This window comes from Candoia aspera, chromosome 7 (assembly GCF_035149785.1).
Source record: "Candoia aspera isolate rCanAsp1 chromosome 7, rCanAsp1.hap2, whole genome shotgun sequence".
In the NCBI taxonomy this organism is placed as follows: domain Eukaryota; kingdom Metazoa; phylum Chordata; class Lepidosauria; order Squamata; family Boidae; genus Candoia; species Candoia aspera.
Window position 1 is genome coordinate 1,834,239 of NC_086159.1, and position 13,128 is coordinate 1,847,366.

Consider the following 13,128-nt stretch of genomic DNA (forward strand, 5'->3'; position numbering starts at 1 on the left):
AAGCTTGGAAGGGATGTTCCTCAGCATTTCTCAGCATGCCCAATGTCCCAGGAATGCAGGGAGAGAATTAAGCTCTGCTCCCCCTGCTCTACGTCCCCAATCTAACTCATCTCGCCCTGCAGCTGATCTAATTCAAAATGGCCAAGCAATCAGTTCTTCTTTGGATGGAAGAGATCTCTAAAATTTCATCCTCCACACTTCCAGAGTCTGAGTCCTCAAATAATGACCTTGTCATTTTGCTTCTTCTGTGCATTTTCCAAGGTCCATGGGCACTTTTTTCTTTCTTCACATGTCCATTTCTCTCTTTCCAGCTCTCCCTGTCCTTCCTCATGAATTCCCACAACCAAACGCAGGGGAGAGAATTTGTCTTCCTGGCATTCTCCAGACTCCTAAGCCACCAGGTCTACCTCTTCTTGGTTCTCCTTGCTGCCTATTTGGCCACACTGACAGGCAACTTCATGATCCTAACCCTGGTTCTCCTGGATTCCCACCTTCACACCCCCATGTACTTTTTCCTCAGCCAGCTCTCCTGCCTGGATATTTGCCTCTGCTCTGTGGTGGTACCAAAAATCCTGGTGAACTTCCTACGCCAGCGGCACACCATCTCCTACAACCAATGCCTGGCACAAGCATTCTTCCTCATTGGCTTTGCGGGATGTGAGCCAGCACTGCTGGCCATCATGGCCTATGACCGCTATGCTGCCATCTGCCAGCCTTTGCACTATGCCCACCTGATGAGGAGCAAGGTGTGCCTCCAGCTGTCTGTGGCCGTTTGGCTCTGGGGCTTCCTGGACTCAGCCATCCATGCTGCCCTGGCCTCCAGGTTGGATTTTTGTGGAAACCACCAGCTTCCTCACATCTTTTGTGATGTCCCCCCATTGCTGAAAATTGCCTGCAGTGATACTTGGGTCAACAAATTGACTGACCACATCACCAGCATCTTTGTGGGCCTCATCCCTGTTCTCTTCATCATCCTGTCCTATTTCTACATTTTGGCCTCCATTCTGCGGATTCAATCCAACACGGGCAGGCGCAAAGCCTTCTCCACCTGTGCTTCACACATTGCTGTTGTATTTGTCTGCCTTGGAAATGCCTTTGTAAACTACAATCAACCCACTGCTGGCTACTCTCTAGAGGTGGACACCCTGATCGCCACAATGTTTTGTATCATCAACCCCTTGTTGAACCCTTTGATCTACAGCCTCCGCAACAAGGAAGTGAAGGGGGCCCTGTGGAAGGTTCTCAACTGCCAGAAGCTGGTATAGCTTTCATTTTGGGCTACGTGTTTTGTTGAATCTCATCTGTTTCTGCTCCCTAAGAAAAATAAATGTTGTGCACATGAACTGCGGTAGAAGGACTTTCTCTAGGCCCCTGCAAAACCATTCCCAAGAGGAAACAAATGGAGATTGTCTTAAGAATATGAGTAGCTGGACCTTGCATCTGAATGAAAATTCAGTGACTCCAGCACTCTGTGTTCTATCATGGCCAATTACGTGTCTCGAGGAACCTTCAAGCAAATGCGATACCCTTCCTCTAGAAGCCAGAAACTGTCAGTGACCAGGGAGACATGATTCCTGACAGTGGAGGTAACAGCTCATGGCTTGTAAACATTTTGATAGCCTGTTTTGTAGTACCCCAGAGCAGAGAAAAGCTCTAACTAAGATAGAATTCAGATGAGGAATAGGAACAACAGTTGGATAGTCAAAGAACGAATGCTAGTATAGGAAATGAAGTGTGGACGTGGTAGAAGCCAAGATGGTTTGCAAGGATAGAAAGATCTGGAGAGGATCATGAATGGCAAAGGCATGGATTAGATTGAACCACGTGCTTCTCTTTGTCTTATCTCCGGCCTTTAATGCCTTTCGTTGGCTCTGTCCTGCTGCTTCTCTGCATGTTACATAATGATTCTTGCTCCGAAAGGGAATAGCATAGCAAGTATGTCTGTTGAAATCCCTGGGTGACTGACTGTTTCCTGAGCTCCCTCCACAATTTCTGCTCACTGTGGGCGTCTCTGTAGGCACATCCCCAAGGCTCCCCTGCTGGGTAAAAGAGTCTCCTTCGCAGGTGATACTTCTTTGCAAAACTAGACCTATTCTTAGGCACCCCTGAAGTGGCTATGAAGTATGGCCATGACAAATGTCTAGCTTTGCAGATATCACTTTTGGGGGGCATTTGGTTGGGATATCCTACAAGCTTTGGCTTAACCTGCACATATCGGCCCCTGGTGGACCCCTTGTCCCCATTGTCTTGCAGAGATTTGAATGCTTCTGTTATGCTTGGCAAGAAGAGAAGAAGCCCACATGTGGCCAGTGAGTATTGTTGCAGTTATTGGTCAGGAAGGCTTTTGTTTGCATTCATTTTATTTGGAGCAGAGGGCTGGGCTCAAGATCCTGAATGGAGCCTTTCTGTGTTATGGTTCTGGGGGTCCGAGTTGTTCCTGATACTGCTTGGAGGGGGCAGGTTTGAACATTCAGCCTGAGGAAACTTCCCAGCTTAGTCTTGGAAGCACTCCTGAGACTCAGAAGGCAGTCTCGGTGGCCTTTGTCCAAGATTGGAATTACTCTGGTGGTTGCAAAGGTACAGCCACTTCACCCAGGATGGGAGCTGGTCCATCCCAGGTGAGCTAATGCTTCTCTCATCTTTAAACCATGGGCAGATAGTCTAGGGATATGGATGCAAGCAGAGTGACCAAAATAAAAAAAATCTAGATGTCTTCAAGACTGAAATTAAAAGCACAAGCTTTTTGAGGGCTTATCAAGCCAGTGCAAATATTTATATTTATAATAGAGGCATAAATTTATTCAGCTTCAGAGTGTAGACAGCAAAGGTCTCTCCAGAGAACCAGAGTGCGCTCAGTTGTGCTCTGACTACTTTATGAGAGCACAGCCTCCAAGCACCCGCACACGTCCATCCACTCGCACACAGTGCGCATATCGCAAAGGAAGAGGAAGTGACAGAGGGCCTGTAACGATTGCCTAAACCCAAATACTCAGTCTCACAAGCTCGGGCTTAAAGATAGCTGATTTATTAAAGGAATAGTATGCAAATACAGAGAAAGCTGAGAATGAGCAAAAGCGCGCCAAATACAAACTTAAAAGCCTTGCTTGTGGGCAGGTCCCGCCCGATCGCCCGTCAGGACGCTCCCCCTCCCAGGTGCTGAATGCCGTTAGATGCGCCTGGGAAAGTAACCTTGAACAGGAGCGCAAACCCAAACATGCATTCCAAGCCCTCAAAACAAGGGAGGGCAACAGAATGGAAAAACCCCGGGTGAAGGGATACGGAACAGAGAATGACATGTGAAACGTTACAATGTTAACCAGACATTAGAATGTGAACATGACATATTGCCCCCCCAAAAGACATTAGGGAGCCGGTTTGTCAGGATAGGCAGAGTGAAATTGGGCTACGAGACGAGGAGAATGCACGTCTGGAGCAGCAACCCATTCAGGATGAGGGAAATGTTTCCAGCGGACGAGGTATTGTAGAGTAGAGCGCTGGCGTCTGGAATCGAGAATAGATGCCACCTCGAAGTGTTGCTGGTTGTCGATCATGAGGGGAGGTGGAGGAGTGGGTTGTGGATGCCAACGGTCCGATGACAGACAGGGTTTGAGTAAGCTGCAATGGAAAACAGGATGTAAACGTTTAAGGTTGTGAGGTAAATCGAGTTTAAACGTAACAGGGTTGAGCTGAGCAACAATTGAAAAAGGACCGACAAATTTAGGACCAAGTTTCTTAGAGGGTTGTGGGGACTTGATAAACTTAGTTGATAAGTAGACTTTATCCCCGACTGCAAAGGATGGTTCTGGGGAACGCTTTGCATCAGCATGGCGTTTATAGGCAGCTTGGGCATGTTGGAGGGCAAGTAGAATATTAGACCATGAGTCCTTGAGAGAGTCCGCCCAGCCAGCGAGGGTGGCTGGGAGCGGTTGAGGATGAGGAAGTTCAGGAATGGGAACAAATTCGCGTCCAAAAACTGTTTTAAAGGGAACTTGACCAGTGGTTTGATGAATGGAATTGTTGTAAGCGACCTCAGCAAATGGGAGTAGATCGACCCAGTTGTCTTGCTGGTAGTTAACAAAAGCTCTGAGGTATTGCTCTAAGGTAGAATTAACAGCCTCTGTAGATCCGTCCGTTTCTGGATGCCAAGCAGTAGAAAGTGATTGTTGCGTACCCAGAAGTTTCAAAAATGCGCGCCAAAATTGTGACGTAAATTGTGTGCCTCTGTCACTCACCAAACGGGCGGGGATACCGTGGAGACGGTACACGTGGATGAGGAAGAGGCGTGCCAGCTGTTGCGCGGTAGGGATAGAAGCGCAGGGGATAAAGTGGGCTTGTTTGGAGAAAAAGTCTTTGACGACCCAAATGACAGTTTTGCGTTGACTAGGGGGTAGATCAACGATAAAATCCATGGAGATATCCTGCCAAGGGACCGACGGAGTGGCTACGGGTTGAAGGAGACCCTGGGGTTTGCCCGGTTTGCGCTTTATCGCCGCACATACAGGGCACGCAGTGACGTATTCTTTTAAGTCTTTGAGTAAAGTTGGCCACCAGAATTGCCGGCGAACGAGGTGCAAAGTTTTCACGTAGCCGAAATGCCCAGCTAGCTTGTCATCGTGGCAGCATTGTAGTATGGTTTTCCGCATAGCTGCGGGTACATAGAGACGATCGTTGCGCCAGGCAAGATCATCGGTGAAAGTTAACATGTGTCGGTTGGCTTGCAACCAAGTATCCGTTTTAAGGTGGGAGAGCAACTGTTGTTGCAAATCGGAGGGAATTGACAAGGGAGGTGAGCTGCTGGAAGGCGGAGCGACTGGAGGCGGAGTCGATTGTGCTCGAGTCTGGCTGCGAGTCACTGCTGCCAGACTTAATTGTTTGTCGGTCCAGACGGTGCCTTGGACCGTTGGCCCTGGGCCATCATCTTGGGGTCTGCGCGAGAGTGCATCAGCCAAAAAGTTTTTCTTGCCTGGTATAAATTTAAGAGTGAAGTCAAAGCGGCTGAAGAACTCAGCCCAGCGCAGCTGTTTGGGACTGAGTTTTCGGCTGGTGCTTAGAGCTTCCAGGTTTTTATGGTCAGTCCAGACTTCAAAAGGGTTGGAAGTACCTTCCAATAGGTGTCGCCACGTCTCTAAAGCCGTTTTTACAGCAAAAGCCTCCTTTTCCCAAACGTGCCAACGTCTCTCTGTTTCAGTGAATTTGCGAGAGAGGTAGGCACAGGGTTTTAAAGCGCCAGATTGGTCAGATTGTAACAAAATTGCTCCTATGGAAAAATCCGAAGCATCGACTTGTACAACGAAGGGTTGAGAGGGGTTTGGATGCTGTAAGATTGGTTCGGTGGTAAAAAGTTGTTTGAGCGTTTGGAACGCTTGCTGACAGGCTGGAGTCCATTTAAGGAGCGCGCCTGGGTTCTTCGAACGTCGCGTATCCCCCTGTCCTTTAGTTTTTAACAGTTCAGTAAGGGGGAGGGCGATTTCTGCAAAATTTTGGGCGAATGCCCGATAGAAATTAGAGAATCCAAGGAAACTTTGTAATTGTCTCCTGGTACGGGGAGGCTCCCATGCTACAATAGCTTCTACTTTTGCAGGGTCCATTTCAATGCCCTGAGCTGAAATTCGGTAGCCTAGGTAATCAATTTGCGATTGATGAAACGCACATTTTGACAGTTTTGCGTACAACTCTGCTTTTTCCAATTTAGCCAGTACCTGACGCACCAAATGGATATGTTCTGACATGGTTTCAGTATAAATCAATACATCATCCAAATATACTAGTACTCCCTTAAATAGGTGGTCATGCAAGACCTCATTGATTAACTGCATAAAAACCCCGGGTGCCCCAGATAAACCGAATGGTAAAACTTTATATTGGAAAGCCCCAAGAGGACAGTTGAACGCTGTTTTCCACTCATCCCCCTCTCTTATGCGAATGCGAAAGTAAGCTTCTCTCAAATCCAGTTTTGAGAAAATTTTACCTCTGGCCAGATGTGATAACATATCTTTGATCAGGGGCAAAGGATATTTATTTAATATTGAGACCGCATTGAGCCCGCGGAAATCGGTACAAAGCCTTAATGACCCATCCTTTTTTGGCCTGAATAGGACAGGAGCCCCTACCGGGGAATTAGCAGGCTCAATGAAACCCCTAGCCAGATTTTTGTCAATGAACTCCCTTAGCGTGGTAAGCTCTTTGGGAGACATGGGGTATATTTTTGGGTGAGGCAATTTTACATTTGGTAAAAACTCAATGGCACAGTCCGTTTTTCGATGGGGTGGCAAGCGATCTGCTTCCTTTTCCCCAAATACTTCAGCAAAATCTTGGTACTGATTGGGTAGCCCCTCAAGAGGTTGAAGCGTTTGTACAGTGGTATACGCTACCCCTCCACCCTCCATGTCCTCCAATAGGTCCTTTTCGGGTACTTTGTAAAATCCATCCGCAAACGTCACAGTTCTATGCAGCCAGTTGATGAAAGGGTTTTGTTGCACAAACCAAGGCATCCCCAAAATTACCAGAGGACCCCCCACTGGAGCTACCACAAATGGCAGCTTTTCCTGATGGGAGCCCATCTGCAAGGCGACCAGTCCCGTGGAAAGATTAACTGCTTTCCCTCCCGCCATAGTTCCATCCAACTGGGTGAAAATCATGGGTCTTGGCAAAGGGAACGTGGGCAGTTCTAGAGCCGCTACGACATCAGGGTGCATTAGAGAACGGGAGCAACCCGAGTCTAGCATGGCCCACACTTCCACCGTTTTGGTTTGTGAGCCCAGCTTAAGTTTAACAGTCAGTGTGGGAAAGTTTCCACTCACCGAATCATGGTTACGCCCGGTTTCTTCCACCTGCCCTAGGGCGCCCTTCAGGGCAGGTGGTAGGCTTTTCCCGCCGGCTGCTCGAATTGCAACTCTTCCTCCTCTTCTCCGAAGGGTAGGTCGGGGGGGTCCAGTTCCGCGAGGGCTGCCTTCAGTTTTCGCGGTGGAGCAGGAGCAGGCGTCTTAATCGCGGGTTTCGTCTGTCGTTCCTCTGGACGGCGTCTCGGGCACGACGTGGCTCGATGCCCTTCTTTTCCACATCGGAGGCACTGACCCTTGGAGAACCGTTGCTCCCTCTCTTCTTCCCAGGTTTTCGGTTTGGGGCGGCTGGCAAGTCCAGATGCGCGCGCTCCTCTAGCGAGACGTGTTTGTCTAAGCTCTTTGGTATGGGCATAGGTTCGTAGGGCATTTTCTGCGCTTCCCGCCAACTGAATCCACCCATATAGCGTTTTGGGATCATCTCTGCCCAGAGCCCATCGAAGGATTTCGGGTTCAAGCCCCTGCTTGAACAATTCGATGATTGTTGGCTCAGACCAGTCTTCCACTTTTCCTGCCAAGGCTTTAAACTCCAACGCATATTTGGCAACTGAGAGGGACCCTTGATAAAGTTTCCGCAGGTCATTTTTAGCCGTTTCTTGAGCTAGGGGGTCTTCGAAATGCTCTTTAAGTGCCCACAAAAATTCATCGAAGTCCTCTAACTCAGTTGCCTCAGCTTGGCATAGTTGCACATACCAATCCGCTGCCCTTCCTCTCAGCTTGTTGGCAATGAAATTGACCTTGCCGTGTTCAGACCGAAAGTTCCGACCCCAATCTTCCATATAATGCTTGGCATTCGTAATAAAGAAGGAGAGCGTTGCGGGATCCCCATCAAACTTCACTCCAAATGGTGGGAAGGTTCTTGCCGGCTCAGCTGGCTGTGGCGGTGCCGCGAATGACAGCGTACGCCGAGCCCCCACAAGTGGTCGATCCCTAGGAGGTCTTGCCTCTCGCTCTCCCCTTTGATGGGCTGATCGAGTCTTACTTCTCCCCCGGGTCGACAGGGTGCTGTGCCTGGGGTACTGTGACGGCTCTTCCTCCCAATCCTCCGGGGTGGGCTCTGCCTCTCTGGGCTGATCCTCTCTGGGTAGATCCTTGAGGATCGTTACTATTAAATCCATTTTATCTTCCAATGCCCTCATACGGGCCGGAGTGACCGGCTCCTCCGGGGGTTGGTTGGTTATCACCACCTTCGGTGACAGAGGGACTTCGTGCTCCCAGGCCAATTGGGGAGACCCCCTCCCCGTGGTTCTTTCCATAACAGATCTCTGTTCACTCCTGAGACTCTCCTGTATGGATGTCAACAGCTCGTCCAATTGGGTATCTCGCAACTCCCGATGTGCTGCTCTTTGCGCTCTCGAGGTTAGCGCTGGTCGGCTTTTGACCACCTCCCGCTCTTCTTCGCCTCCCTCACTTACGCGAAGTTGAGGTTCTGTCATCGCTAGCGTTCCCTCTTATCCAAGGATTGGATGGGGCCAGCGGAAAATGGAAAAAATGATTCTCAGCTTTATGTAACGATTGCCTAAACCCAAATACTCAGTCTCACAAGCTCGGGCTTAAAGATAGCTGATTTATTAAAGGAATAGTATGCAAATACAGAGAAAGCTGAGAATGAGCAAAAGCGCGCCAAATACAAACTTAAAAGCCTTGCTTGTGGGCAGGTCCCGCCCGATCGCCCGTCAGGACGCTCCCCCTCCCAGGTGCTGAATGCCGTTAGATGCGCCTGGGAAAGTAACCTTGAACAGGAGCGCAAACCCAAACATGCATTCCAAGCCCTCAAAACAAGGGAGGGCAACAGAATGGAAAAACCCCGGGTGAAGGGATACGGAACAGAGAATGACATGTGAAACGTTACAATGTTAACCAGACATTAGAATGTGAACATGACAGGGCCCTTCTCCCCCAGTGCCCGAGTCGGCAAAGGGAGAGGCTGCGAGCTCCTTGTGGGAGCATCTCCGCTTTCCCTCTGCCAGGCTCCCCTTCTTTACGGCAGGCAGACCTGCGTCCTGAGAGCGGTGCTGAGTCTCACGGCCAATTTCACCGTTTGTTCCTTTGCGTTTTGATGAGTCAAGGAGAGAAAGCCTTGTTTGCAAGGATGGGCCTTGCAGTCACGATGGGTGCATGTTCCCTTCAGCTGGCGTCCAGTCATCAGCTGCAAATGGTGCCCGTTGATGGTTTAATCTATTCTTCAGATCGCTTACCAGGTCCTTCCCTCGGCACCATTCTGGTCAGCTAGTAGTAGAAGGAGACATAGAAAGCACAGAAGAAAAAATGAAGATTTAATGTGTGAAAACAAAAATATTAGACAATACAAGTATACATTTCATCTCACTCCTTGCATTCAGTATTGCCTTCTCCAGTTGACAACAGTTTTTTCTGGTCTCAAAGGAGGCTTAATCTAAGTTAAGTGGGGATGCTAAGGACTCAGATAGAAATTTGTGTATGCAAAGCTGTTTCAGCTTCTGCACAGGGAGCCTTCGAGTGTACCTTGCTAGCATTTGGACATCACTAAATGTCAGTATGAGAAAGTATTGTAACTAAACCACACCAAAAAAGGCTAAGGGATGTACTGGAAAAAATGGAAAAATGAGTTATGAATTGCAATACAAAAGTAAATATTAGTGCCATGCAAGTGATCTCCACAATCATCTGATAAAATGATGCTAATTGCTTGTTAGAATTTAGGAAAAGGTTATTCCCCAGCCCTCAGCCTTCGGTGTTTCAAATGAATGCCCACCTTTATTTTTCTCTCATATAATTAAATCATGATAATTCACGTGCTTTATAAATAACAAGAAATTTTAAAAAATTATCTGTCCCCCAGGGACCAGAAATAGTTACAACCTGGGACAGAGCTTTTTCCTTTGCCCAACAACACCCAGTCCAAATGGGAACTGGCAGCTTTGCCTACATATTGTCTTGGGAGCAGCAGCAGATGGTAGGGCAAAGGGCCAAAATCTGGATCTGCATTTGACATGGCTCCTAATGTCAGGTCTGCATATTGTTTAAACATCTCCATGGCTGGGCAAATGGCATAGCAAAGTTCTCGTGTTTTCCAGTCCTCAGTCTTGATTGTGCTGGTCTCATCTTCATTTCTATGCATCTTTTGCCTCCATTCCACAGGGAAGCCATCAAAGTCAGGGACAAGTTCTGGAGAAGAAGCTTGAAGATCAGTGCTTCCTAGCTCACCTTCATGCTTCTTTCTTCACTAATGTTTCTAGACTCAGAGGCCTGAATGAAATATATGATGCAACCAAAGAACATCAGTGCTAGAGATGTGCAGGACCAAAGACTAACCCATGTTTCCAATTGGAGTTGTCAATACATTTTGAGTTAAGACCACCAGCAGCCTCTTGGCTTTGCAACTGGGACATCGCAACAGGTTCTGCCCAGATCACTCCCTGCTCTCTCTCTCTCTGCACCTTGTTTGCTCTGGCACTGTCTTCTGCACCACAACAAGGCTCTGGGGTATTTCCCCCAAAACCTGCAGTACAATGAATTGCCTTGCTGAGTTTACTGAAAGATAATGTGTGTTTCCTTTATTTTTCTCCTTGCAAGTGAACTTAGAGTTTCCAAGGACATCCAGCAATCAAACACATCAAATAATCTTTGTTTTCCTGGGTTTCTCCACCATTCAAGATGCCTGGATGTACCTCTTCTTGGTCTATCTAGTCATTTATATGGCCACCATAATGGGCAATGTCCTGATATTCACCCTGATTCAGCTGGATGCCTCTCTTCACAGCCCCATGTATTTTTTCCTCAGCCACTTGTCTTGCTTAGATATTTGCTTGTCTTCCGTCACAGTCCCCAAGATCTTACTGAACCTGTTTCAACAACAGCATACCATCTCCTACCATGGCTGCATGGCCCAGATGTTCTTCCTGCTGTCCTTCACAGGAACAGAAGCTGCCTTGCTGGCTCTCATGGCCTATGACCGCTTTGCTGCCATCTGCAAGCCTTTGCACTACTCCAGTCTCATGAGCGGCAAGTCCTGTGTCCGACTTGTGGTGGTCACCTGGCTGTGGGGCTTCTTTGATTCTATTCTTCACACTGCCATGAACTCTAACTTGCACTTCTGTGGAATCCACCAGATTCCCCACATTTACTGTGATGTCCCTCCACTGATAAAAATTGCCTGTGGTGATATACGTGTCAATAAAATCTCACTTCACATAGCCAGCATTTACATGGGTTTGGGCCCTTTTCTGATTACTGTCCTCTCCTACTACTACATCCTCAACTCTGTCTTCCGCATTCGTTCTAACACAGGCAGATGCAAAGCTTTCTCCACTTGTGCCTCCCACATGCTTGTGGTCATTCTTTATTTCGGAAATGGATTGGTCAACTACAATCGACCAAGAAGTGGCTACTCCCTGGAGGTCAACACCCTGGTTTCCACCATGTACTGCATTGTCCCCCCTATGCTGAACCCACTCATCTACAGTCTACGCAACAAAGAGGTGAAGGGGGCCCTGTGGAAAGTCCTGGAAAACCAGCACAAGCTGTACACTTCCTCACACCAACAACCGTGGCACACTTGAGAGAGCTGAGGAGAACTATCTGCCAGCGTTCTTCTCCAGGGGTTTCTTCTTCCCTTGTAGATATAGATGTGTGATAGCAACACTACAGCCAGCCTCACCATCCCCATGGCAGCCCGCTCAATTCCCATTTCCGTGCTTTTCTTGCTCCTTGCAGACCTGTGCTTGTCAGAACCCACCACCAGGATTAGCTGAGCTGCAGTGGCAGTAAGGACAGGTGAGGGGCAGCAGCGACTGGTTCCAAAACAGACACCTGCCAGTGTGTACCTCCCCACAGGTGCCCACCCTCCTCAACCCTGGCAGTCCTTATTTGTAGCCCTTGTTCATTCTACCTGTAGATACAGCAATTTGTCTTCTGTGGGTGGAGGACCAGTGTTTGGAGAAGACTTCGTATCCTGGGGGAGGGAACAGAATTATTCTTTTGCATTTTGTTTGATGCAGACCTTTAGATGCTGCCTGATTCACTGTACATAAAACATATAGAAATAAAATAGAATTACTCAGTTCCCATGCATTCCTATGGCCCTTGGAAGCAAGGAAGGCAACTTTCTGAAACGCTGTGGGTGACCACATTTTTCCTTTGCTAAATCTCTGTCTCATAGCCCTGGCAACAGTTTGTTTGCGATTACACATCTGTAGAGATATTTTGCATGCGCATGTATGTCTATGTGTCAGATGGGGCGGAGGGAGTGTTATATGGAAAGAAATAACCCATCACCATTTTCATGAAATGCCTCCCTTTCCACAGACCCACCAGCCACAGGGTGATACACTTACTGGGGGCTCCACAGTTCCCAGAAGCTGCAAGGACATGAGTCTCTCATATTCCTTCTCTGACCAAAATAAAGGTTATTTCCTTCTACAATTCTACCATTGTGTGTCTCTGTTTTGAAGCCCTCTAAAATGCTTGCACGGATGGAGAAATGAGCCAAGTTTTGTAGGAGTAAAGAAAGCTGTGAGAGCTGACAGGGGCTGGGTTTTCAAACTTAACCAAATCTGAACACTTGGTGTAAACAAGCAGAATTACAGCTTAATGGTTGAGTTCCCACAACATCCTGGCCAACAAACCTCCCAACCCCATTTAGTTTAGTCTATCTGGGCATAGAAACCTGCCATTGGGATGTGGCATCAATAAGGTTCATCCTCAAACCACCCTTGGGCTGGCTCGATACTGCACACCCTGTAGATGCATTTCAGTGGTCAATGTGAGCCTTCCAGGCGAAATTCGTGTTCCATGTGAGACCCTGGAAAAGGTGCCACCAAATGTCATGGCCTTCTGGGAAGTGGGGAATGCACATTTGGACTTCTGGTCTAAGCACACAAGGGCAGTCCAAAGGGACCACGCAGGACAGAAGGAATTCCCCCAGGCACTGGGGTCAGGAAGTTAGCATGCTTGCTCTAGCACAGGGGTACGTGATTACCGGTTCTGTGATTTTACTGAGCGTCAATACAGTTTTATTTTGGGGGGTGGCTGGGAGCCATGGTCATCATCTCTGCTTTGTCAGAGATCAGTTTAGTTCTCCATGCCTCCACCAGAAGTCCTAGTTTCTTCATTTTCGGATAATCAACATGACTATTCCTTTGGTGTGAGGTAAATTGAAAGAGATTACACTGCTTGTTTGCCATTGGTTTCCATGAGAACTAGAGTAGAATACCCTACCAATGTACAGATCTATCAAGGGCTCTTAGTCCTGAATACTCCGTGTTACCTCCAAGTTAGGGATAGATGCCTCTAGTCCTAGAGGCAGGTG

At 48.1% G+C, this 13,128-nt stretch overlaps 2 protein-coding genes across 2 annotated transcripts; both read left to right on the forward strand.

Annotated features, from left to right (window-relative positions):
- The first annotated feature begins 329 nt into the window (after positions 1 to 329).
- Positions 330 to 1,265, forward strand: LOC134501167 (olfactory receptor 5V1-like). Its single transcript, XM_063308774.1, has one exon. It carries the CDS (start codon positions 330 to 332, stop codon positions 1,263 to 1,265), a length of 936 nt encoding a protein of 311 aa, XP_063164844.1.
- Positions 1,266 to 8,719: 7,454 nt separating this feature from the next.
- Positions 8,720 to 11,380, forward strand: LOC134501168 (olfactory receptor 5AP2-like). Its single transcript, XM_063308775.1, has 2 exons — positions 8,720 to 8,882; positions 10,395 to 11,380. The coding sequence occupies exons 1-2, from the start codon at positions 8,720 to 8,722 to the stop codon at positions 11,378 to 11,380; spliced, it is 1,149 nt and encodes a 382-aa protein (XP_063164845.1).
- Positions 11,381 to 13,128: the final 1,748 nt, after the last annotated feature.